The sequence below is a fragment of the Hemibagrus wyckioides genome, linkage group LG23 (assembly GCF_019097595.1).
Source record: "Hemibagrus wyckioides isolate EC202008001 linkage group LG23, SWU_Hwy_1.0, whole genome shotgun sequence".
Taxonomy (NCBI): Eukaryota; Metazoa; Chordata; class Actinopteri; order Siluriformes; family Bagridae; genus Hemibagrus; species Hemibagrus wyckioides.
This window is the reverse complement of record NC_080732.1, coordinates 13,616,785-13,639,364: the sequence shown is the minus strand read 5'-3', so window position 1 is coordinate 13,639,364 and position 22,580 is coordinate 13,616,785. Positions and strand designations below refer to the sequence as shown.

General features: G+C 41.1%; 1 protein-coding gene and 1 long non-coding RNA gene across 2 annotated transcripts in view; one reads left to right on the top strand and one right to left on the bottom strand.

The window, feature by feature from the left end:
• The window catches only part of mindy3 (MINDY lysine 48 deubiquitinase 3), a 38,319-nt gene extending 23,720 nt beyond the window's left edge, over positions 1-14,599 (bottom strand). Inside the window, exons 1-10 of the mRNA XM_058376760.1 lie at positions 13,886-14,599; positions 12,368-12,447; positions 10,539-10,599; positions 10,017-10,223; positions 9,423-9,474; positions 8,914-9,028; positions 8,749-8,822; positions 7,954-8,033; positions 7,636-7,706; positions 3,349-3,429 (exon numbers count right to left, since the gene is read on the bottom strand). Of these exons, the coding sequence (XP_058232743.1) occupies positions 3,349-3,429; positions 7,636-7,706; positions 7,954-8,033; positions 8,749-8,822; positions 8,914-9,028; positions 9,423-9,474; positions 10,017-10,223; positions 10,539-10,599; positions 12,368-12,447; positions 13,886-13,982 (918 nt within the window). The 5' untranslated portion in view covers positions 13,983-14,599. The remainder of the gene's footprint in view (positions 1-3,348; positions 3,430-7,635; positions 7,707-7,953; positions 8,034-8,748; positions 8,823-8,913; positions 9,029-9,422; positions 9,475-10,016; positions 10,224-10,538; positions 10,600-12,367; positions 12,448-13,885) is intronic.
• A 19-nt stretch (positions 14,600-14,618) lies between these two features.
• On the top strand, positions 14,619-20,904 carry LOC131344444 (uncharacterized). The gene is made up of 3 exons (XR_009203318.1): positions 14,619-16,168; positions 17,882-18,050; positions 18,181-20,904. It is a non-coding gene; the product is annotated as an uncharacterized LOC131344444 (long non-coding RNA).
• The last annotated feature ends 1,676 nt before the right edge of the window (positions 20,905-22,580 follow it).

Below are 22,580 nucleotides of genomic sequence, written 5' to 3'. Positions count from 1 at the left end.
GTTCAGATCTGGAGTTTGGTATAAACAGGAGGCCTCTGCTTCGAGACACACGGATCACATTACTCTTCATTATACACAGCTATATTTACCTTGCTGGTGTGTTAAAAAAGACCTATTCCATTACACACTGCCGTCAGTGTCTGTGTGTGTGTGAGACAGAGAGAGAGAGAGAGAGAGAGAGAGAGAGAGAGAAAAAGAATGCCCATTGGGAACTGTGTCATGTTTTTTTCAGGGAAGATCATACCTCTAGTGTCCAATAGTTGTGAGAGTATGTGTAGGTCTCCCTGTGCCGCTCGTGGGACCTCTCAGAGAGGTCAGCTGTGTATTGTCCATTGCTTTTGTGTACGTAAATCAGATAAGAGTGGAACACAAACCTTATTAGAGGCTAAAAGCAGAGGCATAAAAACAGCAACATGAGCTTCTGTCCATAGGGAGACTGGCATAAAACCTGCATGGCCATTAAAGGCACCTCTCTCACCCGTTCACACACACCTTTTACACTACACCCATCAGCAGTGAAACCAAGCATCCATCAGCATTAGAGCATAAAGACCATTAGGAGGCAGCTCCCTAAACCTGGCAAGGCACTCAACTCAAAAAGCCATTAAGAGCAATCTCGGACATACACCTTAAACCAGAATATCAGGAAATGGGAGTGAGAATCTAATCCGACTGAAACTGAAACAATTACTGACATCCCATTTAATCTCCAACTATGAGGACTAGACATTTAATACATACAACATACATTTGCAGCAATTGCCCCTGATGCAGTCTGTACGTATGCTTTATGCTCAATATGCCCAGCAAGCAATTTCCTCTTTCAGTAAAAGGTTTCTATCCAATGATATGGCTATGAATACATAATTCATTAGTAAAAAGCATTAACAGCACAACTTAACATCAGAATATTGGATGGACCACATGGTGCCTCAATCAGACCAGTTCTAGACTAAATTTCAGTGAGTCTGGCAGCAGTGGAACCCAATGTGGTTTTCTGCTGTTGTAGAACATCTGCCTCAGGACTGCATTCTGAGATGCTTTTCTCCTCACCACTGATTTAAAGAACGATTAGCTGGGTTACTGTAGCCATCCTGTCAGCTTGAACCTGGCCATTCTGCTCTGATGTTTTGCCTTCCTGCAGAACTGCCACTCACTGGATGCTTTTTACACACTATTCTGTAACGTTTATCATTTTAGAGACTCATATGCATGAAAAGAAATACTCGAACCCATCTAGGATTGAATCTCATTTCAAGTTTTTAGAAATCATTTGACCATTCTGGGTTGATGTGAACATAGTTATACCCATACATCTGTAATCAAAGCAGCTAAACAATGACTACGTAATACAGTAAAGCATATTAAAAAAATGGGGTTTAATTCGAGAATCATTATCAAGCCTAAAAGTCAGAAAAGATCACTATAACATTCACATCTGGCTGTAAGCAGCATTCAAGCAAAATTCAACCTAATTAGTCTACCAGCCTTAGGGCAGGTTGGGGGGGGGGGCTGGGGTGACGGCTAACGGCTCTGTTTAGGGCAAAACTGAGAGCATTTCCGTGTCTCGCAAAGATCAGCCAAGTGACCCTGGAAGTGTCTCTGGGGATAAAATAAGCCAGATGGCTATGAGGTTACATGGCTCTGGGGGGGGAAACAGATCAGCCTTCTTAATGCAGAAACCCTAACATAGCTCACACAGGGCTAGGTGTAGCTTAGCCAGAAACTTTGTGTGCTTAATTTCAGATATCGGGCAATTGTGTGCAGGGATTAGGCTAAGTGGCTGCTCTTAGGGTTGTTATTTCAGAAGATGAACTGTACAAGCAGTGTGGGAAAGTTCCATGCTACATCATTGTGATAAGTTCATATCAGGTACAGCGTGAATGGCAGAGATGGAAAGGAGGAATTCATGTGGATGACTTTATGGCCATGTGCCATTTCAAGGCCAGTCCACTGCTGCTGCCACACTGGAATATGGAACAGATGTACAAGGGTAAGCTGCTGGGTTTCTTATATTAACACCCACCTTAACACTAGACTCATGGTTGTGGGTGTGTAGCACCTGGAACTGCTGTCTCTTCTGGGCATGTGCTGTCCAGCATTTTCTTCAGCTTGCGAGTGTGAAACCAAGGTTATGGATCAAAAATGTTACTTGCCCAAGAGCCCATGAAATGACCTTTAATCATAAAGAAATGCTAATTTATTTGGAAACACAATGATTCGTATTGATTTTGCTGATTTGATTAAAATGCATACATTCTTGTTACTTTACCCAAATGTTTGCTAGAACCTGAATATAAGCATATATATATATGAATATAAGATATAAATGCTTCGAGCTAGGTGTACATGTTTAATCTTTTAAACAGACCATCATATAAAAAGCATTTCTACCCATCAGGTCACCCCCATACACATACACAGACCGGATGAAGTTAATGTACTGACAGTAAAAGGCTCTGAGTGCTTGGCAGTGATTAATACTGGCCGTCAAATCTAGCTTTCGTGCAGGTGCTAAGCTTTATAGAAACAGCTCTAGAAAACAATTTTATGAATCAAAAGGGCCATCCTGATTTCATGACTTATTTACAATCTGCTGATTCGGAACATTCTTTTAACAGGCTACATTGACACTGCACGACACTGTACATCCTTTATGATGCATGAAGTTGTTGTCTGGACAATCCCACTCTTACTTCATGCTATTAGACGCAAACATAGACGCATCCATAATTACACAAATTTCAGAACAGGTGCTTAAATGATAATAAATGAGACGAAGCAGTGGAGAAGGAAGGCAGCCCTATCCATACAACCAGTTCTCACATCAGTCAACAGGTCCTTCATCTAATTAGACAAACCCACATTCACACACACTGACTTTCTTCATTACACACACTTCATAAATCTGTTGGGTGTGCCAAACCCTACGGCATGCCGAAAAAGCCGGCGGCCAGAAAACACCACACTGGATGCCTTATAAGTCCAAAAGCTTTCTCGATCTCAATTTGGTCCACAATCCCTCCCTTATCTTTTTTTCCCCCCTTTTCTCTTAAAAAATGCCTACAGCATTAAATCTATTACAGAGCACATTCTTGTGTTTTTGAGGGTTTTTACTGTGTAGGAAGAGAGAAACAACTTTTGTCTGCCAGACCCAGAAAAAGTTTGAGCAAAAGAAACAGAGAATGGATTACATGTGAATGGAATGAAGGAACCTCATAGATGGGCTTGTTGTCTTTTATTACATCTCATTTGTTCATATACACTGGGAAGCGACTTCATGATGTTTACAGGACGAAAACAAAAAGAGCACATGAGAGTGCAAGCGGAATATTTCCAGCAACTCACCTTTGTGAAAAACACAGAGAGATGGGTCTCACTGCCAAGGATCCATATAGGGAACTTCGGAGATTTGAGAAATGAGCCAACCTGAGGGGGAAAAAAAAAAGGTGTAGAGGGAAGAAGGAGGAACATTATGACTTACAAAAGAGCTGTTTTTCTCGAAGCAAAATACAATTGGAAGATATACAGTGCAGATGTGCCTTATATTAATACGTTATTCAGACTAAAACCGATAATTCACTTGATCGTGAAGAAAGCTTTATAGACATTTTACAGGGAATCTTGTTGAAACCACAGGTGGGGACTGTAAGTGGGATCCCTCAGAACTCCAGACCCATAAAAAGAAAAAAAAAGAGTAATAGGGGGACGGCTGGGTCCGAGGGCAGACACGTGTACTCTAGTTGAGCCTCATTATGAACCTGAGTGATGCAGATGAAGTTGAGGAACTGAAAACACTGGCATTTTATATAAATAGGCCACACCCCAGTCTAAATCCAAATCCATACAGCAGATAGATAGTGACATGCCCTACACCCCTAATATAAATGACTGCTTTAATTTACAATCTGTTTAGCATAAGCTTTCATCCAAATGGTGTATCATAAAAACATATTACCATCTCTCTCTCTCTCACACACACACAGATCCCAGCATTTTATTTCATAGTGCGGAGTTCACAATTGTCCAAATCACTCATACTGCACTTTATTAAGCTGCATTTTACAGCTTAAAAATAAAACAAGCCCTAAAAAGACGGAAATGACTGAATTCGCAGTCTGTCTGAGCAACAAAAAGGAAACATACCCACCATCTGGTGACATCCATGAGTCACAATAACCGACTTGGGTTCATAATGCACAGATTTTCTTCACGCTGAATAAATAGAACCTAACTGCAGAAGAACTCTTCGTGTGTACCCAGAACTAGGCACATTAGAAAATCTCCCAGGTTATGCATGTTGCATGTAATCCAAACCAAATGTATGTGCAGTTAATGCTGCAACAAGTTAGATACAGTAACCTTGGTTATGCCATAAAACAAATAAAAGATAACAGCATTTTCAGTGTCAAATGAACCGTGTATAATCGTTCAATGTATAACCTTACACACAAACAGTTCTAGGCTACATAAGTGGAGTCAGCATTTTGAGAGGCACAGAGATACGACATACGAGACATGCCTGTTCTGCTGAATAATCGTGTTTATGGTGGCTTTTCCAAACTTCTCCGGCTGGAATCCAGCCGTGAATTAAAACATTATGGTGCTGATGGAGCTCCTTCATCACTCCTCAGGTAGTCAGTCACCCCGGTTCAGGTTATGCGCATGTTTCAGAAACACCATGTTAAGAACTGAATGAATATTGTAACGGGGGCTCAGATGCTCCTAAATATGAGGTGCCACATTCCTGCCGACATCCACTACAAACACAGAGAGAGTGTATCCTGTAGCACTACTCGGTTAGGTGCCATTCCAAATAAACCAACTCCTTAATTACCGCTCTGCTTTCAGCTTTGTACTTCTCTTCTCAGGTTAAAACAATACACTGTGCTGAGTTTGGACTACACAGACGCTTTCTATTGGGGGTATGGAGACATGTTGGAGTAGAACATGCTTAATAAAGCAGATGGCTGCTCTGGAAAGCTGCTGTACGTATCTTACATCTGTGTATACACCGATCAGGCATGACCACCTAACTAGTATTGGGTTGATCTCCCTTCTGCTGGCAAAACAGCCCTGACCCGTCATGCACTGTGTATTCTGACACCTTTCTATCAGAACCAGCATTAACTTCTTCAGCAATCTGAGCAACAGTAGCTCATCTATTGGATTGAACCACACGGGCCAGCCTTCGCTCCCCAAGAGCCTTGACCGTCCATGACCCTGTCGCCGGTTCACCACTGTTCCTCCCTTGGACCACTTTTGATAGATACTGACCACTGTAGAACAAGAGCTGCAGTTTTGGAGACGCTCTGATCCAGTCGTCTAGCCATTACAATTTGGCCCTTGTCAAACTCGCTCAAATCCTTACACTTGTCCATTTTTCCTGCTTCTAACACATCAACTTTGATGACAAATGTTCACTTACTGCCCAATATATCCCACCCATTAACAGGTGCCATGATGAGGAGCTAATCAGTGTTACTCGTGTTACCTGTCAGTGGTCATAATGTTATGCCAGTGTTATCAGTGTATGTACTGAGGATTATTAGAAAACATTACATTCTCAGGACTACCTTTATGTTGCTGAGGTGGTACCATTAAAGGGACATCTTGTACCTGGATAGGTGCCTGTAGTGTACTATAAATTGGCTTTTAGAGTCAATCAACGGTGAACTTCCTGATCAGTAGCACAAATCCACTGATCAACACACATTTGGACCCAGTTTGACTGCGATTCTAATGGCCGTTTCTGCCAGTGAAACAACTTTGCTTGACAGATGGACATGGAGAATGTTTATTATAGTTTGTCCAGTTTCTGCCAAATCTTTCCAAAAAGCTTTTCCATCAGTAAAATAAAATACATCTTGACTTTCATGCTTCTCACTGCAATCTGATCACCTTACTAAACCGTTCTTCATCTCAAGAGTCGTTCATATCTCAAAACCAACAAAGTAAAAGAATTTTATAGCAGAGTCTACTGTTAACAATTAAATAAACAAGTCATAATTGACATGTAGGTCCTGCATCTGGTATTCTCGTTATTTGTCCGTTATTTTGTCTAAACCCTGTAATTTGAATACTGTGTGAAAGGAACTGGAGAATTCGGATCATTTTTGGTGTCCACAGAATACAATCCCATTTTTTGGACCAAAATCTTGACGTGCATGCATATTTGTGTGCATGTCTGTTACAGCAGTGACAGATTGATGTGTGTGGCTCATTAAAATCCAGCGTGATCGTTGAGGCGCACTGTTTTGCTGTGGTTGGAGGTCAGTGCAGTTGGCCGAGGTTTGAATAGTTGAGGGCTAGACTAGAGAGCTGTAGAAGCAGGGCAATCACTACAGACAGATTTTGAACGAAGAAACTTTTACAGAGGGCGTATTAAATGCTAGTAGCCTTCCACCAGTTTCTGACATCGACTGGAAGAAAGTTTCCCCCACTCCTCAATGCAGAATTCTTTCAGCTGTGTGATGTTTGGGGGGTTTCTTACATGTCCAGCCCGTTTCAAATCACCCCACAGGATCGCAATAGGATTTAGATCTGGGCTTTGACTCGGTCAATCCAGGACTCTCCATTTTTTTTACTTTTCAGCCAGTCCTTGGTGGATTCACGGTGGTACGTTTTGGGTCATTGTCATATTACAAGGTTCAGTTCCACTTTAGCTTCAATTTTTTTTGACAGATCGTCTTACATGTTCCTCAAGCACCTTCTGATACAATTCATAATGGAGTCTATGATGGTGAGCTGGCCAGGTCCTGCTGCAGCAAAGCATCCCCAAACCAGAACACTTCCACCTCCATGTTTCATAGTTGGTATGAGGTTCATTTGCTGAAATGCTGCGTCTGGTTTACGCCCTGTTATGGTTTCCAAATAATTCAGTTTCAGACTCGTCTGTCCGAAGCGCATTATTCCAGAAGTCTTGGCCTGTGTCTCTGTCTTCTTCGAGAAACTTCAGTCTTTAACTTCGTCTTTAGGCATCTTGCGGTCTGCTCTTGGGGTGAATTTGCTCGGACGGCCTGACCTGGCCATGTTGGCAGTTGTTTTAAATGTTCTCCACTTGGCTGATTATAAATTCTTTATAAATTCTTTTTAGATCTTTTTAGACCCCTTTCCAGAATCATAAGCATCAATGATCTTCTTTCTGAAGGCCTCAGAGAGCTCTTTGGATCTCACCATGGTGATACCTCTCACTTGAGGGCAAACCGTGCTAAATATCTGAGGCCTCCATCAAAAATGCTCTGTAAGAATGTTCTAATAATTTACACGCTCAAATTTTATCCATTTTAAGTACAAATAAATGTGGGCGTGTCCTTACTTTTTTGTCACAAGAATTTAGATTTTTTAAAAATGACATTTTACAGATCATTTAAAAAAAAAAGACTTTTCTTTTGGATTTATCTGTTTAGAGATATTTTCTTGAATTTTTCAATATTGTTAAAATGAAGATCAAATGCCCATATGGGGTCACTTTTTATTAATGGACCAATGACGTTTTGCTAATAGCTTTTTTTCAGTATAAAGGATTTATGAACGTTGTGTTTTATTAATGTGAGCATATAAGAGTTCAAGGCACTGAGCCTTGTGTACACAACACATACCACACCATCCACCCAATCAAGTATGTTTTCATACCTTGCAGTATCGCAGCGATTCCATTAGTGTGAGAAAGCCAACAGTAGCCTGTTCATGAATCCCATGAAGCTCTGTAGGAAAAGAAAGAAAACAGCCGGTCTATTAAAGTCTAAAAAAAATCCTATTAAATCTCTTACTATAATCTGATTTGGAACATCTTTTAAGAAATCTGGTTTACAGTTATCAGCAATAGAGAGGAATCACTGAAGGCTCAGAAACCCAAATCTAATAAAACCACAATGTAATACTACCACCTAGTGGAACCGTGTTAGAACATAAACAAGTGACGGATTTTCAAAAGAAAAAAGTCATTCTTACTCATTCCTGAGCATTCCCTGTCTCCATCCCAAACATTTGACACTGCATGTCCAGTGACCAGCAGGTTGATCAGGCTTTGACTAGAACGGGAGAGAGAAAAGAGGAACACTGCTTTATTCATCACAGTATACACCAATCAGGCATAACATTATGACCACCTGCCTAATATCGTGTTGGTCCCCCTTTTTACTGCCCTGACCCGTCATGCACTGTGTATTCTGTCACCTTTCCATCAGAACCAGCATTAACTTCTTTAGCAATTTGAGCAACAGTAGCTCGTCTGTTGGATCGGATCACACGGGCCAGCCTTCGCTCACCACGTGCATCAATGAGCCTTTGCTGCCCATGACCCTGTCGCCGGTTCACCACTGTTCCTTCCTTGGACCACTTTTGACGGATACTGACCACTGCAGACCAGGAACACCCCACAAGAGCCGCAGGCTTTTCTGCTCACCATTGTTGTAAAGAGTGGCTATTTGATTTCCCATAATCCAGCTCAAGCCAGTCTCCTCTAACCTCTCACATCAACAAGGTGCATTCAACCCCACCATTTCTGTAGACATCTAAAAACTCCCTAAATCTGATATATATATATATATATATATATATATATATATATATATCTGATCACTCTATTAACGACTTAGAAACCAGAAGTAATTAATAAACCTTTTCCTCTGCCTTTTTTCCACAGCAGAAACAGTGATATTGTCCTGCCCCCTAGCGGACATAACACTCATTGCACATAATTCAGGTGATCGCTGTAAAACATCTGTGGTCTCGCATTATCATTACCTGCCATGGCCATACACAGGGTCAATAAGCGGCTCTGAAGTGTCCTCGATTTCGTTTTTTATATTCTCAATACCCTGTAGTTAAAGAAAACCACCGAGTTAGTACATTCACACACACACACACACAAACTGGCGGTATACACTGCATAGATTCCAAAAGTTCTACCTTTGTAAGTATTACAGAATACAGGAAGAGCAAGACACCAAATTTATTCCTCCAAGTGTCATACAGTGATAGTATTAACTCCTTTAGCTCTGCAACAGTCTTTAGTGTCCTTTTACTATGAACAAAGAAACAAAATACACAAGATTAAAAGCGAATACACACTTAGAGGTTATTTTTAAAATCTGCCATTGATCCAAGAGAATAAAGCACACACACAATGCCAGGAAATGTAGGATGGTATTGATCCATATTTGAACTACTGCTTTATTTATTACCGTAAGGAATAAATCGTGACTGGATGTGCTTTTATAGCAAATAGTCACTATCCCTTTGTAGTTATATTTAACATTACAGAGTGTCTGTGAAACACGCTGGACACCAATGGAGATAACTGGATGTTAATTATATTATAAAATCAACATGCAAGTAGTTCAGGGTGGAATTTTTCTCGTAAGTATGCAACTTTTCCAGTGTGTGTGTTTTTAGTAGAGTTAACAGTGTGCACTTACTGTACCATGCTGTGAAACCGCTCAAAGCCAAGCTCCTCAACAGCCAAAGCAGCTACATACACAAACACAGCAAAAACACAAACAAGGTAACAAGACACATTAGGATGCAGAATTTCAGACCAGGTTTCTGATGAGATATAATACTTCTATTGCTCACATGTGAAACTTCAAGTTACTCTCAAAAATGATGTCATTTTAACAAATTGCTATCTTTTTTCCCCCCAAATGCATTTATAAGCAGACCTCTGTGTATTAGTCAATATACTTATTATTCCAAAACATGGCTGCTCTGAAGTCTGTGCAATGAGGAAGAGCAACATTTCAACTGTGAAGGGTGAGAACCGACAAATTAAATTGGATCACAGCTGACAGATTAAACTGGAATGCTGTAACACGACATATCTGAAGCCATTGGTGTATATTAAATGGCATTAGCGTGCTGTTTTATAAGAAGTAGGTGAACACGTGGAATGAAATCACACGTTAGGTGTCCTTTTCTCTCTCAAATGTTGCTGGTGTTTACACAAATGAATAACGTGACGGGTTCCTGAACTTTATTTTGTAGGACCAAAGCAGAACATCAGAAAGACTCACTGGGTTGCTGCTGTGTGTTCTGACTGGATTCTGTCTGTGTGTTCTGACTGGATTCTGGTTCGGTGTGGTCTTCAGTGATGTCCCTGTTCTCCTCTGTGGATTTGGAGGAAGCCCACGTGGCCAAGCAGAAGTTGTGGGTCTTGCCAATGCAGGCAGACACCAGAATCTCAGTGAAAGTAGAGCACAGGGCTAAGCGCTGCTCTTCCTCTAAACAGAGAAATCGTTCTGATCAGCATATCAGTTTCAACACTGAAGACTCGGAGCTACGTTATAATTATTACAGTTAAATGATATTTGAACCAAAGGCATATACATAATCAAAGACGTTGGTCATAAAGCAGGTTTAAGGAAATCCAGGACTGGTTTCAGGTCTATATAACTTTCTGAGATATACGGATAAGTGTTTACATCAGCTCTGATTGTAAGCAGCAGATGCGTTGTTAAAAAAGATGTCTTGAAAATTATAAAATGCTTCTGGAAAAAGATTCAGTAAACTGCTCAGATTAATTCCGCCGCACATACCAGAGATATTTCTCCAGTTTGCGCTCTCCATGTTAAACAGGATGTTCTTCAACAGGAATGCCTAAAAAGAAAGAAAAGGGCCACATTTAAGAAATTGCTATTAGGCAGGTCAATACAGTTGCTCTGCAAAGATCCATATTTATTTTTATCAACAAACTCTAATACTGAGCGAGCAAACATCATTGGGGAAAATATGACCGGCTCTCTACTATGGCCTTTTTTTACAGACACTGGTATGATCAAGAGCAGGGGGCAAGGTCTCATGGAGTTTATTAGACAGCGTTGTTGCTGTGGATTACAGCAAAGAAAGTCTTTCCGTAACGTTTGAGGGCTCGAAAAGTGCAAAGCTTTAGCTATAAACTCGGGTAATATAACTTCGGAATGAATTATTCATATTTTAGAAGCTGGAGCTGAATTTCAGGCATACTTATATTTATGTCGGTCTCATCCCCTTTTAACCTAGACAAACTCGGCTCTCCTAAGCGGCACTTTACGCTGCGCTCTTTCACACTTTCACAGCGGTGTGTGTGTGTGTGTGTGTGAGCAATGACTTGGAGATTAGAAGGCATGTATTGTTTGATGTAAAACATTACTCATGGGTTTTATGTACAGGTTGCCTTTGCTGTGCATGTTTTATGTGACCAGGTAGTAGAGTATGGGTAAACTCTGATCCCTAGCAGTGCTGCGTTACATAATATGTGAGGTGACTTAACTGATATAGTTTAGGAATTGAGTCATGTTATCATTAAATATAAGCACAGGTGCTGCCATGTTCAGCAAACCCAGATTTATGTTCTGTTCTGAACTCCTTTCTGAATTACTCTTAGACAGAAACATTAATTTTAAGATTAACGGGCAGTTAGGTGATGTTTTTCACCTTGAGGCATCATGATTATGGGTCCTGGGACCTACATGGATAATCTCTGGCAAGACTTTTATAAATCATTTTCAAGACCCTTATACTCAGTACCAGTGAAACATGTTATTTGTGTAATGGCCTGGGCTAACCCTTCATGGTGGCATTCTGAAATTTTCTATTTATATATATATATATATATATGTTCTATTATTTGTATATGATCATGTGGCATCAGCAAAATGCAGCAGATACAGGTCAAAAGCTTCAGATGATCAAAATTGGGAAAAATGTGATCATACTAGTGTTGACCATGGCATGGCCTGTTTGAGTCTTCACACAAAGAGTCCAGTGAGCAGCAGTTCTGAGGGAAGAAACACCTTTGGAGGGAAGCCAGATGAGAATGGCCAGACTAGCTTAAAGTGAAAGGAACTGATCCTTTAGGAGGGTTGACCAGTACATCAGGTTCCAAGAACAGGAAGCTGAGACCACTGACCAGGTGGAGAATGGAAAAAGACCAGACGATGTTTGACGTGAACATTATCCAAATCTCTAGACCTTCAGGATTTTATTATTTAAAAACTGCATGAACAAGCAGGTGTACCTAATGAATTTGTCAGTAAGTGTACAACTACAGGCTTTCATGAACTTTTGTGTCCCTCTAAAACTAGATTTTACCCAAAACGTTTTTTGTAAGGTGTTTTTGGTTGTTTGTCCGAATTCAGCCATAGTGACACCCATCTGGTTTTTAAAGCCCACCACACATATTTAGATAATAATCTAACAATGTTCCTCAAGGTCCTAATGGTTCAAACTGATTCTGTTACAGAGTAAAACTTTGTTGAACCGAGATCAAGTGGTACTTCCATACTTTACAGCTGGCCAAATTCATTCTGTAACACATCACAAAGTGTTATCTCATTTTTCACAATACACATTTTCATTAAACTATCAAACATGTTGTATTTATAACCTGCACAGGGGCAATCACAGCGCATGGTCCACCTTCAAACTGCTCCAGTGCACTGTGCTCTGTCTCGCTGAAGACAAAACCTGCAGAAAAAAATAGAAAAGATTCTTAAAAAATCCATTTACAGCCCTACCACACACACACACAATCACACTGCAGTGTATATTAAGCAAGTGACCAGATTATCACAGAATCATACCCATGCAACATTTACAGTAAACCATCGTTGTAAACCTTGTGTTCTGGCATGGTTTTATAATCATCACAACAGTGTTTACTGTATCGATATACATAAGGCATAACATTATGACCACCCGAGTAATATTGTGTTGGTCCCCCTTTTGCTGCCAAAACAGCCCTGACCCATCGAGGCATGGACTCCACTAGATCCCTGAAGGTGTGCTGAGTTTTCTGGCACCAAGATGCTAGCAGCAAATCCTTTAAGTCCTGTAAGTTGTGAGGTTCGGCCCCACCTCGCCACTTACAGGACTTTTGATAGATACTGACCACCGCAGACCGGGAACACCCCACAAGAGCTGCAGTTTTGGAGATGCTCTGAACCAGTCATCTAGCCATCACAACTTCATCAAACTCGCTCAAATCCTTACGCTTGTCCATTTTTCCTGCTTTTTCAACTTTAAGGACAAAATGTTCACTTGCTGCCTAATATATCTCACCCACTAACAGGTGCCATGATGAGGAGATAATCAGCGTTATTCACGGCACCTGGTTATAATGTTATGCCTGATCAGTGTACATGCACTGACCTCTGTACTAGAAACATGACACTAATATTGGGTAGGATGAAAACACTCAGAAAAGCCTAAAATTTTCAAGACATGGATTTCCCAATGTGATGGACACATTCCAGGGAAATCCTGCTCCATGTTGACATGACTGCTTGTTGCAATCATGCCATTCTTACACACCCCAAATTTTCAGGTCTGGCGACTGGAAAAGACACTGAATGTTCATAGATCCAGTTTGATATGACTTCAGATCTGTGACATACACGGTGGGTCAGTTGTGGTCATAAAGGGACACACGTAGTCAGCAACAATACTCAGACAGGCTGTCTCATTTCAACAACGCTCAAGGGCGCAGTGTGTACTATAAAGGATTTCCCCACACCATTACACCACCACCACCACCATGAACGGTCAGTACGGTCAACAGCAGTGGTGACAAATTTTTGACCCTGCATGTTGCAGTAGAAATCAGCGTTCAATAGGTGATAGGCGAAAATCTCAGACAAGCTGCGGTCACTGAGGTCCACGCTGATGCTTGACATTAATTGATGCTCTTGTCCTGCATCTTCATGATTGTTTACGCACTGCCCTCCTGCCACGTGATTGCCCACCTGGATAAATGCATGAATGGGCAGTGTTCCTTTTTAAAAGTGACCGGTAGGTGTATACGTCCAGTGCGTCACGTGACTCCTTCACCCACGACAGGTGTACTATAGGCAGCGCGTGCTAGTTCAATAGGACTTGTTACACAGTTGATATGAATCGGATTTACCTTGGGTCCACCTGCGGAACAGAGGCGCAGACACCCCGCTGCTGCTCGCCTGCTTTCCCCACACCAGCTCCACAACGTCTCGGTTTAAATCCGACATTTTTAATGATCCTCTTCTTTCTGTTTTTGTTTTCTCCCTCGTGCAGCTTGAAAACAAGCGCGTGAGCTGCGCTCGCGCTTCGAGCTAGTTCAGTTAGCTTACAATCGCCTCAAGACATTCGTTCATTAAGGGTTAGCTGTTTCGAGTTTTGTCATTAGGTACACAGATTTAGTTGCTAATTTTTTTTTTAAAATGTTGTACGAGTTTCTGCACCACGACACAAGAAGTCTTATATTACCTAACAAGCTAGCTTGCTAAATACAATCGCTAAAGCTGTTTAACGTCACTGTGTGTCCAGTGTTAGGTCAGGAAGTAGGCTAACGCTCGCGGAGAATTCGTTTCAGAGTGTAAATATCTGCTTCGTGGTAATGTATGGAGTATTCCAATCACTGGCGTATTGAATGGAACATCAAGCTAGCTTCATGCTAAACTAGTCAGTCATTCATAGTTAAACTGACCGCGACAGCCAGCAGTAGTGAATATACACGAGTATAATGGTGCTGGAGACAAATATATATAAAAAAGACCAAACTAAAAGCGACACAGTCCACGGTAATGGTCAGAAATACTCCAAGTCGTTGTCAGTCATTTCTATCGTGTACATCCAATTCGGTTTATTTACTACGCGACTTGATGACGTCAGTATATGAACGATTGGTTCATATCCAGAAGGTTCCAATGACGTGGCGTGCACGCGCGCCCATTGGTCCGTTCAAACGTTATCGCTCGTGCTTTCAGGTTTGGAGTGGGCGACGAGAGTTGCCATGTTGATGAAAATGCCGCAATGTTTACAATGTTGCCAGATTGTGCTCTTTGTGGTCACGTCTAACCACGGAAAATGCATTTGGGTTGGTTTTTGATGCATCTGGCAGGTTTTTATTTTAGACTATAAAACGATATTTTTTTAATCTTTTTTTTTTTTTTTCATTTAAACGAACTTTACAGTAAAATTTAATATTTAATGTTGACATTTTAATTATATGGCTCAGTTTAGCCAATAAGGTGAGTCCTGTCCAATCAGACTTCAATCTTGATTGTGGTAATCGTACTCGTTAAGTAAATATCAAATATCAAGCAAACCATATAGCTGTAAGTGTTATCATCATCATCATCATCATCATGCCATGGTGTTTTTATCATCATCATCATCATCATCATCATCATCATCATCATCGTGCCAATGTGGGGTAAATATAGAAAGCCTGTTATTAGCAAAGCTGTAAATGTTTTTATCAACATCATCATCATCATCATCATCATCATCATCATCATGTGGGGTAAATATAGAAAGTCCTACCGAAAAGAATAGAAGAGCGACCTGATTTATAATAATTCAAGAGACTGTGAAGATTGTGAAGATTCTCTGTATTAAGTTCCTATAAAAAAGTAAGCGTGTTTAATTAAATATTAATTAAATAAGGTAGCTAACGTAGTGTGTGTGTGTGTGTAAATAGTGCCCTTTGCACTAACCCATTTGTTTTGGGGTTTTTGTTTGTTATTGTATTATTTATCACAGTATGCATTTTGGGATGGTATTTATTTATTTATTTATTATTTATTTAAATATGCGGGGTTTAAGTTGTAGTTGGGCTGAAAATCTTCAGTCCAATCTGGCAACCCTGCTGCAGAACAACGCTATGATTATAAGAAACATTACAGAATCACACACTATCAAAAATAATAATAGTACTAAGCTGTAACTTTCCTTGGTTCTGAGGTCATAACCTTAGGAGTGAATCTTGTTGGGGCTGTGATGGCACGTGGTTAAGATCTTAAGACACTGTTCATATAATAATGCATGCATACCAGCTAACAACCTGGAATGGGTGACGAACACTGGACACTGACACTCTATAGCCACACTTATGCTGTAACATTAGAAATAACAGCCTCCATCCCCACGAGGAAGACTTTCTACTAGAGTCGGCATTCCATTTCATCCCGAATCAGTGAGGTTGAAGTTAGGGCTCAGGCCACTCAATCACATCTCCTGGAAAACCATGTCTGTGTGAAAACTTACCCATCTCTCTTTCATTCATTTACAGTTGCTTTTTTGCCTATAGGCATGCCATGGACATAGACATGGCTAGATCCATCTGTCCATTAACAGCTATGGAAGGCGTGAGAGACATTGTTTATGATCTGCAACAGTACAGCCATAATCTTCATCTGACCTTCTACTTCCAGTGAGTCCAAGGTGGTGCCGGTCCCATTGTCCAGCATTCCCAATTAATTTGTTCAATCTGCTAGCATATCCTGCATTAATACATGCTGTGGTTTACGTGCACACATACACATCTAGAAAAGATGCAAGGGCCAATGAAGACCATTTTTCTAATGTCCATCACTATACATTTAAGCTGGCCTCACATAACATTTAATAAAGCTGTTGATCACACTCTTTACTCTATCACCTGCCCATTACTAATGCAGCTTCCCCTGTGCTACTCATTAGCTGGTCTGGCTGTTTCTGAGCCTGGGTGTTATGGTAGTGTCTATCTCATTTAGTCACTTTTAATAGCCCTTTGCCCAGGTAATAGTCACAATGGATCCAAAGCATATCCTTGGAACACTACATGTTACGCCAACACACCTAAAGTCTACCTGCATCCCATTTATCATCGCTAGAGATGGACTGGAGATGTCAAACAACATGAAATGGTTCCTTTGTATAAAGTACAGTGCCATGTACGCTGAACAATGCTACAGAAACACCAAGAGATGGCGACATCCTCTAAGAAATCAATAAAGCATCACCACACAGCTCTCTGGATGTCTAAAATAAAATGCCATGATGAAGTTACATTTAAAAGCAATCAATGATTTTTATTTACAGCTGTTTCAATGCAATATAGTGTGATGTAATTCAATATTAGGCAGTTTAACTTTAATTCTTCTGTGTAGTAATAAATGTCAGTGCAGCACATTTATAAGCAAGAAGTGAGAGAGGGATGCAGAGAGGGGTAAAGTGAGAGGTGTAGGGAGAAGGCGTGGGATTAGAGAGGAAGGAAAAGAAAAGGAAGGTCAGAAAGGGGTGGCAAGGGAGGGATAGAAAAGGGTAGAGAGAGGTAGAACGAGAGTTGTGGGCTGATGATATAGAATGGGGTTAAGAGAGAGGGATAGAGATAGAGGGATGGAGAAAGGTGGTGGAAAGATGGGTGGGAAAGGAGGGATGGAGAAACAGGGATATATATATATATATATAGAGAGAGAGAGGGATGGTGAGAGAGCAAATAAAGAGAGATGGACAGATATGGGAAGAGAGAAGGGTGTAAAGGGAGGAGTGGATTTAGAGAGGGATGGAGAGAATGTTGTGGAGGGATAGAGAGAAAGGAATGGGGGTTGGGAGAGAGATGGAGAGAGGGATGGATCGGTGCTTTTCACAGGACATTAGGTAACCACATAACGCTGCAGCAGCAGTGGCCTTGAGCTCTTAAAAAGGAGACCTTCAGTAACCTGCACTGTATCAATCATCCTCACTGCCCTAACAACCTCCACTCTCCGGGCCAGGTGTAGGAAAGTGAGGAGGCGCAGTGCAAAACGCGAGCCACAATTGAGGCTCATCACCACGGACCCTGGCCACTAGGGGGCCCTCATTGAGCACAGATCGCAGTCACAGCCACCCTTCATCAACATCAACAAGTTAATAGAATACAAATGTATGTAAAGTCACGGAATCTGTGGACAGTTTAGAAATGGTATTCGTGTGAGGATCTTATTTTATAATCACTGAGCAGCAGGAGTGGAAAGTACTTGCACTTAGTTGCTATGAAAGTGAATAATTTGTATATTAATAATTGTACTTAGTTACTATGCTTAAGTATTGTTTTGTTGCATTTATTTCATTTCATTGTCTGTAATGCTTATCCGATTTATCCTCGGGAGCCTGTGCCTTTCAGGCGTCATCGGTCATACACCCTGGACGGAGTGCCAACCCATCACAGGGCACACACACGCACTCATTCACTCACGGAATCACACACTACGGACAATTTAGAGACTCCAATCAGCCTAGAAGCATGTCTTCGGACTGTGGGAGGAAACCGGAGCACCCGGAGGACGCTGAAGGTGTGAGGCGACCGTGCTAACCACTCCTTACATTTTTACTTAGACTAAGAAGATAATCATCACGTTGTCATATAAAGCTAACAAAAAAGAAAACTGCAGCAAACTTTCATTGTGTTTATTTCTAATGTAGGACAAGAAGACAATAACCCAGCCCCTGACACTATCCCAATCCCACCACCCTTCCTACTGACACCAGCAGAGCCCTGTACAGCTGTGTTCTACCTCCAGCTCAACATTCCACCTACGCTTAACTCCCCACCACACTGCAGCTGTGGCCCAGCCATCTTCAGCAACCTCTCCACCACCTGGAGTTCGTCTTATACGCACACACTTTATACTCCCACCAAACAGGTGTGCTTTGAAAGTACACATCTGTTTGTCGGAAGAGATGGCAAGCCATTTCACGAAGCTTCCGAAGCGCGGTGCTGATGATCTGCTCTGAACCGGGGCAGTTTGGAACTGAGTGATGACGATGCGTAGTCTATGATAAAAGTGCTTACAGTTGACCAGGGCAGAAAACCGACTTGTTATAAAGGCGGTATCTGAGGACAGTGTTTAAAGTCACTGAGGCTTTCAGTACGACCCATTTTTACTGCCGATGGTTGTCTTTGGAGATTGCACGGCTATGGGCTTGGGTTTATGCACCTGTTAGAAATAAATGTTGCAGAAGAACCCGAACAAAATAATTAGGACAGGTATCTACCGATGCTGATTGGGAGAACTGGGAGCATCCGCCGATTCTAGGGCAATAAATTCGTTAGCATTATAACTTAGAAGTACTTGTTGCAGAGTAGGTCAGCTGTGATCACACACACACACCCACCCACCCACACGCACACACACACACACAGCCTATCGATCATGCCCCTACCTCTGCATACAGAAGGCAATGAGACAATGAAAGCCCCCCGAGAGCTTTAATCGGTCCAACTGATTCCAGGTTGGTCACATGACAAATGTACAGGTTTTGCAGTTACACCAGAGAGCCCTCTTTAGTCTTTAATCAATATGGACAGCAAAAAAAGAGAAGAAGGGAAAAGGTCAAATTAATAAAGAGAAAAGTGTTAGTGGAAGATGTAAATAAATGCGGCAAATTCACACACCTGTCCGCAACATCGGCAAGCCTTGAATGCGAGTTGTGGACTACACACGTATAATGTGCCCATAAAAACAATCTAATGTTTAATCATTTTCCAAGGATAATGTTGACATAACATGAAATAAAGTCACCAAATTTGAATACTGTCCTTAGTTATTTAGCTAGCAATATCTATACAATCTCTATCCCCAGAATTCAGGCACAGGGTCATCCCATGGGGTTTTCCCAGACCACCACACACACACACATATACTGTACAAATTCTAATATACCTTCTATGTTAAGTTATATCGTTAGATTTTTCTCTCATCACATTAAGAGCTATGGTGAGATATGATAAAAAAGTTTGGACCAAGTGTTCCTTCTTTAACCATGCGTTATTTGCAACAAGCTTTCTGGACTAGTCTTAAAAGTGACTAGTAAAAAGTCAGCAATGCTCTTAAATTGACTTTTTTATTTTGTGTGTTAGCATGCTTAAAGCCATCACGGCAATGAACCCAGAGTGTTCCTCCATTCAGATTCAGCCATTGATCTGGTTCCATAATGAAAATGGTCTGTGGGACCATATCGACTTTCTGTCTCGCTGTCAATTCACGTTACATTTTATTCCTTCTGCAATGTGGGCTTCTAAGAGTCCTCTGGATTCACAGGTCTAATAGAATCAATGTAGAACAGTGGTTACAAGTAAGGCAGAAAGCTGGAATCCGGATATTGAGTCTGGTTTATTATAGGATTATCTATATTGACGGTGTAATTTAGATCCAGACTAGGATGAATCTGTTTCCGTGCCTTAACCTTGTATCAGTGAGGACACCAGGCTTGAACAGTACCTCTTACTGATCTCATTTCAAGTAAGCATTGATGTTAAAGGTAATGTCAAACGTTTATGTGCGAGGATAAAAGGGGAATGCTTTTTCCATTGTAGATGTTGTAGTGTTCCTGCTGATTATTTTAAGATTGATTGTCTGAAATCGGGTGAGTGTCATCACTACAGTTAAGTACAATTTACACAGACCAGGCATAACATTATGACCACCTGCCTAATATTGTGTTGGTCCCGCTTTTCCTGCCAAAACAGCCCTGACCCGTCATGCACTGTGTATTCTGACATCTTTCTATCAGAACCAGCATTAACTTCTTCAGCAGTTTGAGCAACAGTAGCTCGTCTGTTGGATCGGATCACACGGGCCAGCCTTCACTCCCCACGTGCATCAATGTGCCTTGGCCGCCTGTGACCCTGTCGCCGGTTCACCACTGTTCCTTCCTTGGACCACTTTTGATAGATACTGACCACTGCAGACCGGGAACACCCCACAAGAGCTGCAGTTTTGGAGATGCTCTGATCCAGTCGTCTAGCCATCACAATTTGGCCCTTCGTCAAACTCGCTCAAATCCTTACGCTTGTCCATTTTTCCTGCTTCTAACACATCAACTATGAGGACAAAATGTTCACTTGCTGCCTGATATATCCCACCCACTAACAGGTGCCATGATGAGGAGATCATCAGTGCTATTCACTTCACCTGTCACTGCTCATAATGTTATCCTTGATCGGTGTATATTTGATGTCAAATGCAATAAGATATGAAATATAAAAGCTGGTGCCCGAAAGCCAGAATGGTGCATAAATGAGACACGCCTCTATTTTTACTCAGACTCTACCCTGCATCTGAACATCGATGTGTGCACTTTCCCTACAATATCCTCACCGAGTATGCTCAACGATGTGAGTATTTTATATTATTTTTCCTCTAATACACCAAATAATCCTTTTTCCTTTTTGTTCGTAACATCAACCTCATCCCGTAATATAGCTTCATAATTTCATTAAAGAGATTAAAGTGCTAACAGCTGTAGTCATGACCTTCCAAACTGTCTTCAAGTAGTTTAAGAGTCATTAGGAGAAAAAGAAAAGCTCGAATATAATATAGTAGCAACAATAAAACAACAAAAAAAAATCTGCACTTGCTATTTAAAGGCTTGCTGATGTTTTTGGGTTATTTTCTGCTGTGTTTTTAACTCATTTGTTATTTGGGCTTTGGTTTTTTTGATTTATAGCTGTAATATACTCCTGTGTGTGTGTGTGTGTGTGTGTGTGTGAGAGAGAGAAAGAGAGAGAAAAGGAGAGCATTATCTTTATTAATCTCTAGAATTTGTGTTTTGTCTACACTTTGTCTACTATGAGAGTTAAATCACTAGAGTTAATTCTTAGAGCTGCCACGACGCAGACTAGAGAGAGAGTGATGAGATTCCAGGGGCATGAGTTTATTTGTGCTAGAAGCGGTTCACAAGATCTCGTGAAACTAATATTCGAATCGTCACAATCCAGTAAACACCCCAGCTCCGTGTAGGGATCTTGTAGAAAAATGTGTTCACGATTCATTCTGATGCACAAGAAGGCATGCACACACTATAGGTAATGACTTTGCCCTGCCATGACTTTGACTTTGCCATAGATTGATGTTTAAAAAATAGACAGAATGTTAATGAGTTACATGCAGCGCATGTAAAACTACTGAAGCATGAACATGATCTAAGGCAAGAAAAACAACAACCAAAGTGCTGGGTTTTGTAGTTTTTTCGTTGTAAATTAACAACATGTGATGATAAGACACCGGTCCTTTATGTAATCTGTTAATAAATCTAATCTAGACTGGTTAGTTAGCCTATAATAATTAGAACTTTTGTTGTTCTTTGTGTGAGCTGGCCTTTTTTCTTTTCCCCATATCAGCACAAAAGGTTCCCCAGGAAAGGAAACAGAAAAAGGAAGGCTGTGTAAAGCTATGGGAATCCCACAAAACTGAAAATCTCTCCCAGTGGTCATGAGTAAATCTGACAGGTTCACGGCATCAATGCTGACTCAAGAACTCAGAAAAGACCTGTGGGTTATTGCTCCGGAAAAACATACTCATATGGCTTTGGCGCATGGCTGAAGGTAATGCAATGGGAGGTGCTGTGCCGATCTAGTGATGGATCCATAGGTAGTTATAAAATTCCCCCACTCCGTTTACAAAAGGGCAATCCCCGCTATGCTTAACCCTGGGTTTTTGTCGTCCTAAGCCCTGTTATGAAACCCTGCTCCGGAGCTTTTATAGGGTTAACCCTGCATTGCCGTGCCAGACATGTACAGTGTGAAATGATGCCGTGTTAGAATGTTATGACTTGATGCTTAGCAGAAATAGCAGAAACAGTGTGGGCCTGCTATCATATGAAAACCAGCGCCTAGCAACAATGCTTCAGTATGTTTTACATATATATTTCTGTCTTTAGGCAGATGCCCTTATCCAGAATGACTTACATTTTATAGAACTGTGAAATTGAGGGTTAAGGGCCTTTGCTCAGGAGCCCAGTAGCTTGGTGGTCCTGGGATTCGAACTCCACTCAGTAGACCAATGGCTTAACCACTAATCTACCACTTTTCATGTAGCATG